The 13,202-nt window shown below is 50.2% G+C and overlaps 1 protein-coding gene across 1 annotated transcript in view; it reads right to left on the bottom strand.

The window, feature by feature from the left end:
- Window positions 1-13,202, bottom strand: part of UTP4 (UTP4 small subunit processome component) — a 480,982-nt gene that overhangs the window by 449,935 nt on the left and 17,845 nt on the right. Inside the window, exons 6-7 of the mRNA XM_075326019.1 lie at window positions 6,121-6,332; window positions 5,868-6,039 (exon numbers count right to left, since the gene is read on the bottom strand). Coding sequence (XP_075182134.1) covers window positions 5,868-6,039; window positions 6,121-6,332 — 384 coding nt within the window. The remainder of the gene's footprint in view (window positions 1-5,867; window positions 6,040-6,120; window positions 6,333-13,202) is intronic.

The following is a 13,202-nucleotide window of genomic DNA, read 5'->3' as shown; positions in this document are numbered from 1 at the left end:
TCCCCCCTTCTCCCTATACTAGCCTGTATATTCTCCCTTCTCCCTATACTAGCCTGTATATTTCCCCTTCTCTCTATACTAGCCTGTATATTCCCCTTCTCCCTATACTAGCCTGTATATTCTCCCTTCTCCCTATACTAGCCTGTATATTCTCCCTTCTCCCTATACTAGCCTGTATATTCCCCTTCTCCCTATACTAGCCTGTATATTCTCCCTTCTCCTATACTAGCCTGTATATTCCCCCTTCTCCCTATACTAGCCTGTATATTCTCCCTTCTCCTATACTAGCCTGTATATTCTCCCTTCTCCTATACTAGCCTGTATATTCTCCCTTCTCCTATACTAGCCTGTATATTCTCCCTTCTCCTATACTAGCCTGTATATTCCCCCTTCTCCCTATACTAGCCTGTATATTCTCCCTTCTCCTATACTAGCCTGTATATTCCCCCTTCTCCCTATACTAGCCTGTATATTCCCCCTTCTCCCTATACTAGCCTGTATATTCTCCCTTCTCCCTATACTAGCCTGTATATTCCCTTCTCCTATACTAGCCTGTATATTCCCCTTCTCCCTATACTAGCCTGTATATTTTCCCTTCTCCTATACTAGCCTGTATATTCCCCCTTCTCCCTATACTAGCCTGTATATTCCCCCTTCTCCCTATACTAGCCTGTATATTCCCCCTTCTCCCTATACTAGCCTGTATATTCTCCCTTCTCCCTATACTAGCCTGTATATTCCCCCTTCTCCCTATACTAGCCTGTATATTCTCCCTTCTCCCTATACTAGCCTGTATATTTCCCCCTTCTCCCTATACTAGCCTGTATATTCCCCCTTCTCCCTATACTAGCCTGTATATTTCCCCTTCTCCCTATACTAGCCTGTATATTCTCCCTTCTCCTATACTAGCCTGTATATTCTCCCTTCTCCCTATACTAGCCTGTATATTCTCCCTTCTCCCTATACTAGCCTGTATATTCCCCCTTCTTCCTATACTAGCCTGTATATTCCCCTTCTCCTATACTAGCCTGTATATTCTCCCTTCTCCCTATACTAGCCTGTATATTCTCCCTTCTCCCTATACTAGCCTGTATATTCCCCTTCTCCCTATACTAGCCTGTATATTTCCCCTTCTCCCTATACTAGCCTGTATATTCTCCCTTCTCCTATACTAGCCTGTATATTCTCCCTTCTCCCTATACTAGCCTGTATATTCCCCTTCTCCCTATACTAGCCTGTATATTTCCCCTTCTCCCTATACTAGCCTGTATATTCCCCTTCTCCCTATACTAGCCTGTATATTCTCCCTTCTCCCTATACTAGCCTGTATATTTCCCCTTCTCCCTATACTAGCCTGTATATTCTCCCTTCTCCTATACTAGCCTGTATATTTCCCCTTCTCCCTATACTAGCCTGTATATTCCCCTTCTCCCTATACTAGCCTGTATATTCCCCCTTCTCCTATACTAGCCTGTATATTCTCCCTTCTCCCTATACTAGCCTGTATATTCCCCCTTCTCCTATACTAGCCTGTATATTCCCCTTCTCCTATACTAGCCTGTATATTCCCCCTTCTTCCTATACTAGCCTGTATATTCCCCCTTCTTCCTATACTAGCCTGTATATTCCCCCTTCTCCCTATACTAGCCTGTATATTCCCCCTTCTCCTATACTAGCCTGTATATTCCCCCTTCTCCTATACTAGCCTGTATATTCCCCCTTCTCCCTATACTAGCCTGTATATTTCCCCTTCTCCCTATACTAGCCTGTATATTCCCCCTTCTCCCTATACTAGCCTGTATATTCCCCCTTCTCCCTATACTAGCCTGTATATTCCCCTTCTCCCTATACTAGCCTGTATATTCCCCCTTCTCCCTATACTAGCCTGTATATTCCCCCTTCTCCCTATACTAGCCTGTATATTCCCCCTTCTCCCTATACTAGCCTGTATATTCCCCCTGCTCCTATACTAGCCTGTATATTCCCCCTTCTCCCTATACTAGCCTGTATATTCCCCCTTCTCCCTATACTAGCCTGTATATTCCCCCTTCTCCCTATACTAGCCTGTATATTCCCCCTTCTCCCTATACTAGCCTGTATATTCCCCCTGCTCCTATACTAGCCTGTATATTCCCCCTTCTCCCTATACTAGCCTGTATATTCCCCCTTCTCCTATACTAGCCTGTATATTCTCCCTTCTCCCTATACTAGCCTGTATATTCCCCCTTCTCCCTATACTAGCCTGTATATTCCCCCTTCTCCCTATACTAGCCTGTATATTTCCCCTTCTCCCTATACTAGCCTGTATATTCTCCCTTCTCCTATACTAGCCTGTATATTTCCCCTTCTCCCTATACTAGCCTGTATATTCCCCCTTCTCCCTATACTAGCCTGTATATTCCCCCTTCTCCCTATACTAGCCTGTATATTCCCCCTTCTCCCTATACTAGCCTGTATATTCCCCCTTCTCCCTATACTAGCCTGTATATTCCCCCTTCTCCCTATACTAGCCAGTATATTCCCCCTTCTCCCTATACTGTCTTGTATATGCTCCTCCTTCCTCTACACCAGGGGTGGGGAACCTCCGGCCCGCGGGCCGTATGCGGCCCGCGATGACCTTTTCTGTGGCCCCCGGGGCACTGGAGCAGATTCCCGGTGGCTGTGGTGCTCGGGCAGCCGCTCATCTTGTCTATTGCCGGCAGACAGCACTGGGGGTGGGACTTCCTCCCTCTTGCTCTTACATGCTCCCTGTGAGATTACAGCAAGAATCAGAGTGATGGGGGAGGGGCCTGCACGGGACATAGAAGGCTGCATAGTGCCGTGCGTGCTACCTCTCACCCTCCCGTTCTGTGCTCGGCTGCTCAGGTCTAGGAGGTCTTTTCTTGGAGAGAAGACGAGAATGAACCCAGCCCTTGAGCTGAGCTGCTGCATCCATCACTTGTGCTGCACCTAATCTTACAGGGCACCTAAGCAGCAGGTACTTATATCTGCGCTAAGTGTGTTTATATCTAATATATACCACCATATATCAAATGTATTTGTGACTTCAGTGTCCAGCGTCTGTTGTGTATACATGTGCGTGTGCTGTGTATACGGCTTGTGCATGTGCTGTGTATATGGCGTGTGTGCTGTGTATGTGCTGTGTATACGGCGTGTGTGCTGTGTATGTGCTGTGTATACGGCGTGTGTGCTGTGTATACGGCGTGTGTGCTGTGTATACGGCGTGTGTGCTGTGTATACGGCGTGTGTGCTGTGTATGTGCTGTGTATACGGCGTGTGTGCTGTGTATGTGCTGTGTATACGGCGTGTGTGCTGTGTATGTGCTGTGTATACGGCGTGTGTGCTGTGTATGTGCTGTGTATACGGCGTGTGTGCTGTGTATGTGCTGTGTATACGGCGTGTGTGCTGTGTATGTGCTGTGTATACGGCGTGTGTGCTGTGTATGTGCTGTGTATACGGCGTGTGTGCTGTGTATGTGCTGTGTATACGGCGTGTGTGCGGCATGTGTGCTGTGTGTGCGCGCTGTTTATACGGCGTGTGTGTGCTGTGTATACGGCGTGTGTGTGCTGTGTATATGGCATGTGTGTGCTGTGTATATGGCATGTGTGTGCTGTGTATACGGCATGTGTGTGCTGTGTATATGGCATGTGTGTGCTGTGTATACGGCATGTGTGTGCGTGTGTGTGTGTGTGTGCGCGCGCGCTGTTTGTTGTGTTTGGCACTTAATAAAGTTTCATATTGTAAGGTTTATTGGTATATCTAATTCCTGGTGTGCACATGTTTACATGCAGAGCTTTTTTTCTTCTCCTTATGTACTGTGTATACGGCATGTTGAGTGCTATGTATGGCTTGTTGAGTGCTGTGTATGGCTTGTGTGTGCTGTATACGGCGTGTGAGTGCTGTGTATGGCTTGTGTGTGTGCTGTATACGGCGTGTGAGTGCTGTGTATGGCTTGTGTGTGTGCTGTATACGGCGTGTGAGTGCTGTGTATGGCTTGTGTGTGCTGTATACGGCGTGTGAGTGCTGTGTATGGCTTGTGTGTGCTGTATACGGCGTGTGAGTGCTGTGTATGGCTTGTGTGTGCTGTATACGGCGTGTGAGTGCTGTGTATGGCTTGTGTGTGCTGTATACGGCGTGTGAGTGCTGTGTATGGCTTGTGTGTGTGCTGTATACGGCGTGTGAGTGCTGTGTATGGCTTGTGTGTGTGCTGTATACGGCGTGTGAGTGCTGTGTATGGCTTGTGTGTGTGCTGTATACGGCGTGTGAGTGCTGTGTATGGCTTGTGTGTGCTGTATACGGCGTGTGAGTGCTGTGTATGGCTTGTGTGTGCTGTATACGGCGTGTGAGTGCTGTGTATGGCTTGTGTGTGCTGTATACGGCGTGTGAGTGCTGTGTATGGCTTGTGTGTGTGCTGTATACGGCGTGTGAGTGCTGTGTATGGCTTGTGTGTGCTGTATACGGCGTGTGAGTGCTGTGTATGGCTTGTGTGTGCTGTATACGGCGTGTGAGTGCTGTGTATGGCTTGTGTGTGCTGTATACGGCGTGTGAGTGCTGTGTATGGCTTGTGTGTGTGCTGTATACGGCGTGTGAGTGCTGTGTATGGCTTGTGTGTGTGCTGTATACGGCGTGTGAGTGCTGTGTATGGCTTGTGTGTGTGCTGTATACGGCGTGTGAGTGCTGTGTATGGCTTGTGTGTGTGCTGTATACGGCGTGTGAGTGCTGTGTATGGCTTGTGTGTGCTGTATACGGCGTGTGAGTGCTGTGTATGGCTTGTGTGTGTGCTGTATACGGCGTGTGAGTGCTGTGTATGGCTTGTGTGTGTGCTGTATACGGCGTGTGAGTGCTGTGTATGGCTTGTGTGTGCGCTGTATACGGCGTGTGAGTGCTGTGTATGGCTTGTGTGTGTGTGCTGTATACGGCGTGTGAGTGCTGTGTATGGCTTGTGTGTGTGCTGTATACGGCGTGTGAGTGCTGTGTATGGCTTGTGTGTGTGCTGTATACGGCGTGTGAGTGCTGTGTATGGCTTGTGTGTGCTGTATACGGCGTGTGAGTGCTGTGTATGGCTTGTGTGTGTGTGCTGTATACGGCGTGTGAGTGCTGTGTGTATGGCTTGTGTGTGTGCTGTATACGGCGTGTGAGTGCTGTGTATGGCTTGTGTGTGTGCTGTATACGGCGTGTGAGTGCTGTGTATGGCTTGTGTGTGCTGTATACGGCGTGTGAGTGCTGTGTATGGCTTGTGTGTGCTGTATACGGCGTGTGAGTGCTGTGTGTATGGCTTGTGTGTGTGCTGTATACGGCGTGTGAGTGCTGTGTATGGCTTGTGTGTGTGCTGTATACGGCGTGTGAGTGCTGTGTATGGCTTGTGTGTGCGCTGTATACAGCGTGTGAGTGCTGTGTGCAGTATACAGTATCTCCTGTGCATGTGTACTATATATGGCCAGTGTGTATCGTGGGTGGTGTAAAATAGGACAACTGTGTCAAGGCTGTGTGCAGTATACGGGCAGTGTGTCAGAGCGGTGTGTGTATGTACAGTGTCTCCTGTGTAATATATATGATTTACCAATCTGCGCTTCAAACAAAGACAAACCTGAAAAAGCAGATGTGAGACGCAAACATCACAGCGCACCAAAGAGAATCATCTACGGCCGCCACAGTAGGGGTATAGGGGAGAGTTAATTGTTTGACTTATTATAGCCAGGTCATTTTCAAGTTGATAATTTTGTGCGGCCCCCGAAGGTTGGTAGAATTTTCCAAATGGCCCCCGGCAGTACAAAGGTTCCCCACCCCTGCTCTACACTGTCCTGTATATTTCCCCTTCTCCTATACTGTCCTGTAAATCGGTCAGGAAGGTGGGGGGGGTTACGTACCACCGGAGAGGAGAGCGGTGCTGCTGTGTGCCACGGCTCTGACGTCGTGAGTGTGATATCGGAATGGCTTTGTGCAGATCCACTGCTGCTCGGGTTTCCCTGCTTGTAAAGCCAAATGCTGGAACTGGAAGAGGACGCCCTGAGCCGTGCCCACCAACAGGCTGTCCTCGGTCTGCCGGGACAAATAACAGGAGGGGTCAGTGTTACCAATCAGCAGCTTAAGAGACAAACACCCAAAGAGCGGGAGCATCACCTTGGCCACGGCAAGGCACAGGAGGTCACAGCTGGCCACGTTGTACGTGCGGAGGAGCGTTCCGTTCTTCATCTCCCAAAAATTGAGTTTTCCTGTGGAATCCACACTGACGATTTCTCCGCAGGAGAGGACGGCCACACTCCACACAATGCACTCCCGCCTCCGTCCACTCACCGGCCGCAGGTCCAGCTTCAGTGTATGGAGAAGGTGACCTAAGGGGAGACGACGGGACGTAAAATTAGACTAAAACTGAATGTGGAGGACCCTTTAAGTGGCCAAGTTTCAGGATCACCCGAGACAACGACGACGTCAAAGAGATATTGGATTTGTGAGTAAAGGACAAAATGACTGATCAAACCTAGCTCAGATGCTATATTCCCTGTTAACATGGCCGAGCAGTTTAGAACACATTCCCATCTCCAAAGTAATAAGTGAGGAACGAAGCCTTTTTATTCTTATCATAAAGATCCTTTATGATATGCTAATGAGTGCAGGAACTAGTCGCAAGTGTGTTACTACCTGAGTAACGATGAGCGAGTTTCGGAATACTTGTATTCGCGATACTAGTAACGACCACTGTCTAATACTCGCGCATTCATTCCGAATAGTGCGTGCAATGCAAGTCAATGGGGAATACTCGTAATGTAACGAGTAACCCGAATGCCATACTATTCATGCGAGTAGCGAATAGTGCGGAATTCGGTTTACTCGTTACATTGCGAGTATTCCCCATTGACTTGCATTGTACACACTATTCGGAATGAATACGCGGGTAGTAGACCGTATTCGTTACGAGTACCTGAGGCTGCAGGTACTGTACATGCGTCACCGCTGGTGACGACGCTGGCAGTGGGCATTGTATACAAAATGGAGTAGAGAAGGGGTTAACGCCACGCATCAGCCAAATGAAGATGTAGAAATGTTGATGATAAACGTTTCTTTTTATTCCACAGGTCTACGCGTTTCGAGGTGAAAACCTCTTCCTCAGGACCAGTACATCAACAATAAAAAAAGGCTTTTTTTATTGTTGATGTACTGGTCCTGAGGAAGAGGTTTTCACCTCGAAACGCGTAGACCTGTGGAATAAAAAGAAACATTTATCATCATCAACATTTCTACATCTTCATTTGGCTGATGCGTGGCGTTAACCCCTTCTCTACTCCATTTTGAATGCTCATCCACGTGGGGCTGCAGCAGACGCCATTATCTTATACGTACTAGTGGTTGTGACTTTCACAACTGATTCAGGTTAGTGTATATTTCTGGTATACCACATTTGTCCATCTGGTATGACACTATCAGTGCTCCTTATTTTTAGATTTAGTGGGCATTGTATAGCATGTTAGCACGTCCCTGTGGGTTTACTAACATCCTAAGAGGGCGGAATGAGAGCAGAAACTAACGCCCTTGTGACTAGTCCTCACGCTCATTAGCATATCATAAAGGATCTTTAGAAATATGTTTTCTATAGATCTCTTTATCTATGCTACTACAACCCCTGGCAAAAGAAGGGAATTTTGTTTACTTACCGTAAATTCCTTTTCTTCTAGCTCCAATTGGGAGACCCAGACAATTGGGGTGTATAGCTACTGCCTCCGGAGGCCGCACAAAGTACTACACTTAAAAGTGTAAGGCCCCTCCCCTTCTGGCTATACACCCCCCGTGGGAGCACGGGTCCCTCAGTTTTAGTGCAAAAGCAAGAAGGAGGAAAGCCAATAACTGTTTCAAAAACAAATTCAATCCGATAGACAATATCGGAGAACACAACTTATCAACATGAACAACATGTGCACCCGAAAAACAAATACCCTAAGAAAAAAACAGGGCGGGTGCTGGGTCTCCCAATTGGAGCTAGAAGAAAAGGAATTTACGGTAAGTAAACAAAATTCCCTTCTTTTTCGCTCCTAATTGGGAGACCCAGACAATTGGGACGTCCAAAAGCAGTCCCTGGGTGGGTAAAAAGAATACCTCGTGATAGGGCTGTCAAGCAGCCCTTTCTTACAGGTGGGCCACCGCCGCCTGAAGGACTTGTCTACCTAGGCTGGCATCCGCCGAAGCGTAGGTATGCACCTGATAATGCTTGGTAAAAGTGTGCAGACTCGACCAGGTAGCCGCCTGGCACACCTGCTGAGCCGTAGCCTGATGCCGTAATGCCCAGGACGCACCCACGGCTCTGGTAGAATGGGCCTTCAGTCCAGATGGAATCGGAAGCCCAGCAGAACGGTAGGTGTGAAGAATTGGTTCCTTGATCCACCGCGCAAGGGTGGATTTGGAAGCTTGCGACCCTTTATGCTGACCAGCGACCAGGATAAAGAGTGCATCCGAACGGCGCATAGGCGCCGTGCGGGAAATGTAGATCCTGAGTGCTCTCACCAGGTCCAACAGATGCAAACCCTTTTCAAATTGATGAACTGGATGCGGACACAAGGATGGTAAAGTGATATCCTGATTGAGATGAAAGGAAGATACCACCTTGGGAAGAAACTCTGGTATTGGACGCAGAACTACCTTATCTTGGTGAAACACCAGGAAGGGAGATTTGCAAGATAACGCCGCCAGCTCGGACACTCTCCGAAGAGACGTGACCGCCACTAGAAAAGCCACTTTCTGTGAAAGCCGAGAAAAAGAAATCTCCTTCATAGGCTCGAAAGGTGGCTTCTGGAGAGCAATTAGAACCTTGTTCAGATCCCAGGGTTCCAATGGCCGCTTGTAAGGGGGAACGATATGACAAACCCCTTGCAGGAACGTGCGTACCTTAGGAAGTCGCGCTAGGCGTTTCTGAAAAAATACGGATAGCGCGGAAACTTGACCTTTAAGGGAGCTAAGCGACAAACCTTTTTCCAACCCAGACTGCAGGAGGGAAAGAAAAATAGGCAATGCAAATGGCCAGGGAGAAACTCCCTGGGCAGAGCACCAAGATAGGAATATCTTCCACGTCCTGTGGTAGATCTTGGCGGAGGATGGTTTCCTAGCCTGTCTCATGGTGGCAACAACTTCATGAGATAAACCTGAGGTCCCTAGGATCCAGGACTCAATGGCCACACAGTCAGGTTCAGGGCCGCGGAATTCAGATGGAAAAACGGCCCTTGAGACAGCAAGTCTGGACGGTCTGGTAGCGCCCACGGTTGGCCTACTGTGAGATGCCACAGATCCGGGTACCACGACCTCCTTGGTCAGTCTGGAGCGACGAGAATGGCGCGGCGGCAGTCGGACCTTATTTTGCGGAGCACTCTGGGCAACAATGCCAGAGGTGGAAACACATAAGGTAGTCGGAACTGCGACCAATCTTGAACTAAGGCGTCTGCCGCCAGAGCTCGGTGATCGTGAGACCGTGCCATGAAAACCGGGACCTTGTTGTTGTGCCGTGACGCCATCAGGTCGACGTCCGGCATCCCCCAGCGGCGACAGATCTCCTGAAACACGTCCGGGTGGAGGGACCATTCTCCTGCGTCCATGCCCTGGCGACTTAGAAAGTCTGCTTCCCAGTTTTCCACGCCTGGGATGTGAACTGCGGATATGGTGGATGCTGTGTCTTCCACCCACATCAGAATCCGCCGGACTTCCTGGAAGGCTTGCCGACTGCGTGTTCCCCCTTGGTGGTTGATGTACGCCACCGCTGTGGAATTGTCCGACTGAATCCGGATCTGCTTGCCTGCCAGCCACTGTTGGAAGGCTCGCAGGGCAAGAAAAACTGCTCTGATTTCCAGAACATTGATCTGAAGGGTGGACTCTTTCTGAGTCCACGTACCCTGAGCCCTGTGGTGAAGAAACACTGCTCCCCACCCTGATAGGCTCGCATCTGTCGTGACCACCGCCCAGGATGGGGGTAGAAACGACCTTCCCTTTGACAATGAGGTTGGAAGAAGCCACCACCGGAGAGAGTCCCTGGCTGTCTGAGAGAGGGAGACATCCCTGTCGAGGGACGTCGACTTTCCGTCCCATTGGCGGAGAATGTCCCATTGTAGAGGGCGCAGATGAAACTGCGCGAAAGGGACTGCTTCCATTGCTGCCACCATTTTCCCTAGGAAATGCATGAGGCGCCTCAAGGAGTGCGACTGGCTCTGAAGAAGAGATTGCACCCCTGTCTGCAGAGAGCACTGCTTGTCCAGTGGAAGTTTCACTATCGCTGAGAGAGTATGAAACTCCATGCCAAGATATGTTAGTGATTGGGTCGGGGTTAGATTTGACTTTGAAAAGTTGACAATCCCCCCGAACCTCTGGAGAGTCTTCAGTGCCACGTTCAGACTATGTTGGCATGCCTCTAGAGAGGGTGCCTTTATCAGCAGATCGTCCAGATACGGGATCACAGAGTGACCCTGTGAGTGCAGGACTGCTACTACTGCTGCCATGACCTTGGTGAAGACCCGAGGGGCTGTTGCCAGCCCGAAAGGAAGCGCTACGAACTGCAGGTGTTCGCTTCCTATAACGAAGCGTAGAAAACGCTGATGCTCTGGCGCAATCGGTACGTGGAGATAAGCATCCTTGATGTCTATTGATGCTAGGAAATCTCCTTGAGACATTGAGGCTATGACGGAGCGGAGAGATTCCATCCGGAATCTCCTGGTTTTTACGTGTTTGTTGAGCAACTTTAGATCCAGGACGGGACGAAACGACCCGTCCTTCTTTGGCACCACAAACAAATTGGAGTAAAAACCGTGACCTTGTTCCTGAAGAGGAACGGAAGCCACCACTCCTTCCGCCTTTAGAGCGGCCACCGCCTGCAGCAGAGCATCGGCCCGGTCGGGCGGTGGAGAAGTTCTGAAGAAACGAGTTGGAGGACGAGAGCTGAACTCTATCCTGTACCCGTGAGACAGAATGTCCCTCACCCAACGGTCTTTGACCTGTGACAGCCAAATGTCGCCAAAGCGGGAGAGCCTGCCACCGACCGAGGATGCGGAGAGAGGAGGCTGAGAGTCATGAGGAAGCCGTCTTGGTAACGGTTCTTCCTGCTGTCTTTTTTGGGCGTGATTGAGTCCGCCAAGAATCTGAGCCTCTCTGATCCTTTTGAGTCCTTTTGGACGAGGAGAATTGGGACCTGCCTGAGCCTCGAAAGGACCGAAAACCAGACTGACCCCTCCTTTGTTGGGGTTTGTTTTGTCTGTGTTGAGGTAAGGATGAATCCTTACCCTTGGAGTGTTTAATGATTTCATCCAAACGCTCACCAAACAATCGGTCACGAGAAAAAGGCAAACTGGTTAAGCACTTCTTGGAAGCAGAATCTGCCTTCCATTCTCTCAACCAAAGGGCTCTGCGTAAAACCACGGAGTTGGCTGACGCCACCGCCGTACGGCTCGTAGAGTCTAGGACAGCATTAATCGCGTAAGACGCGAATGCAGACATTTGAGAGGTCAATGGTGCCACCTGCGGAGCAGATGTACGTGTGACTGAGTCGACTTGCGTAAGCCCAGCTGAAATAGCTTGGAGTGCCCATACGGCTGCAAATGCTGGCGCCAACGACGCTCCAATAGCTTCATAGATGGATTTCAACCAGAGCTCCATCTGTCTATCAGTGGCATCTTTAAGTGCCGCTCCATCTTCTACTGCAACTAAGGATCTAGCTGCAAGCCTGGAGATTGGAGGGTCCACCTTGGGACACTGGGTCCAGCCCTTGACCACGTCAGGGGGGAAAGGATAGCGTGTATCTTTAAGCCGTTTGGAAAACCGCTTATCAGGATAAGCGTGGTGTTTCTGGATTGCGTCTCTAAAGTCAGCGTGGTCCAGAAAAGAGCTTAATTTACGCTTGGGATATCTGAAATGGAATTTCTCATGCTGTGAAGCTGACTCCTCCGCAGGAGGAGCTGACGGAGAAATATCTAACATCTTATTGATGGACGCTATAAGATCATTCACTATGGCGTCACCATCCGGTGTATCCAGATTGAGAGCGGTCCCAGGATCAGAATCCTGGTCAGTTACATCCGCCTCATCACCCATAGATTCATCCCGCTGGGATCCTGACCAGTGAGACGAAGTTGAGGGCCCCTCATAGCGAGCCCGTTTAGGGTGTCTGGGACTGTCGTCCGAGTCAGAGACGTCACCCTGGGGTGCGTGTGACACCCCCGGAGCACGGAAGTGTTCCAGTTGAGGGGGACCAGGGAGCAATGATTCAACAGTGTCCGTGGTCTGAGTTACTGGTCTAGACTGCAATGTTTCAAGAATTTTAGACATAGTCATAGACAATCTGTCAGCAAAAGCTGCAAACTCCGTTCCTGTCACCTGGACAGCATTCACAGGTGGTACACCCTGGGTCACGTCTAGCAGAGGCCCCGGCTGTGCAAGTGTCACAGGGGCCGAGCACTGCACACAATGGGGGTCAGTGGAACCTGCCGGTAGAGCAGTCCCACATGCGGTACAGGCAGCATATAACGTCTGTGCCTTGGCACCCTTGCGTTTTGCGGACGACATGCTGTTGCCTCCTTGTAATCTAGGAGGGTATATAGCCGAGAACACCAGCGACCGTACAGTGTCAGTATTTGCAAACACAAAATACCAGGTACACAAACGGCACAAGTGGGGGTGAGCCCTTGAGGCTGCTTACCGCCCGCTGAACAGCGGGTATGAGGCCGTAGAATCCCGTGTCTGGGTCTCCCCGTCTCCCCTCTGCAGCTCAGCGTGCAGACAGGAATGGCTGCCGGCGTTCTGTGAAGAGGGGCGGACCGTGGGCGTGCCACAAACAAAGAGCGGGAAACTGCGTCCTACTGTGCCTGGTGTGAGGGCTGGAGTATGTAAAAAAGACTCCAGCCCTCAGCGCTGATGCTCTGTACAGCGTCCCGCCCTCCTCCTGACTGGCAGGTACGGAGGCGGGCACGAGACGAACTAGGCCGCAAAAGCCGGGGACTGTAGTAATAAGCGCGGCCGAGATATATGCATGGCCAGCGCGGAAGTCCCCGGCGCACCAAAAGTCCCAGCCGTGTCACAGTGCGACTGACCCCAGCGGCCGGCGCGACCGTTCGCCCTGATCTACCCACTCAGCCGAGCTGCAGTGAGGAAATGGCACAAGCGCAGCAGCGCTGATGTCCCCGGCGCACTAACACACCCAGCAATGCTGCGGTGTGCGCGCGTATGCACGGGGACACAGAGTA

This window comes from Anomaloglossus baeobatrachus, chromosome 10 (assembly GCF_048569485.1).
Source record: "Anomaloglossus baeobatrachus isolate aAnoBae1 chromosome 10, aAnoBae1.hap1, whole genome shotgun sequence".
NCBI classification, from domain to species: Eukaryota; Metazoa; Chordata; class Amphibia; order Anura; family Aromobatidae; genus Anomaloglossus; species Anomaloglossus baeobatrachus.
This window is presented reverse-complemented; position numbering and strand designations above follow the sequence as displayed.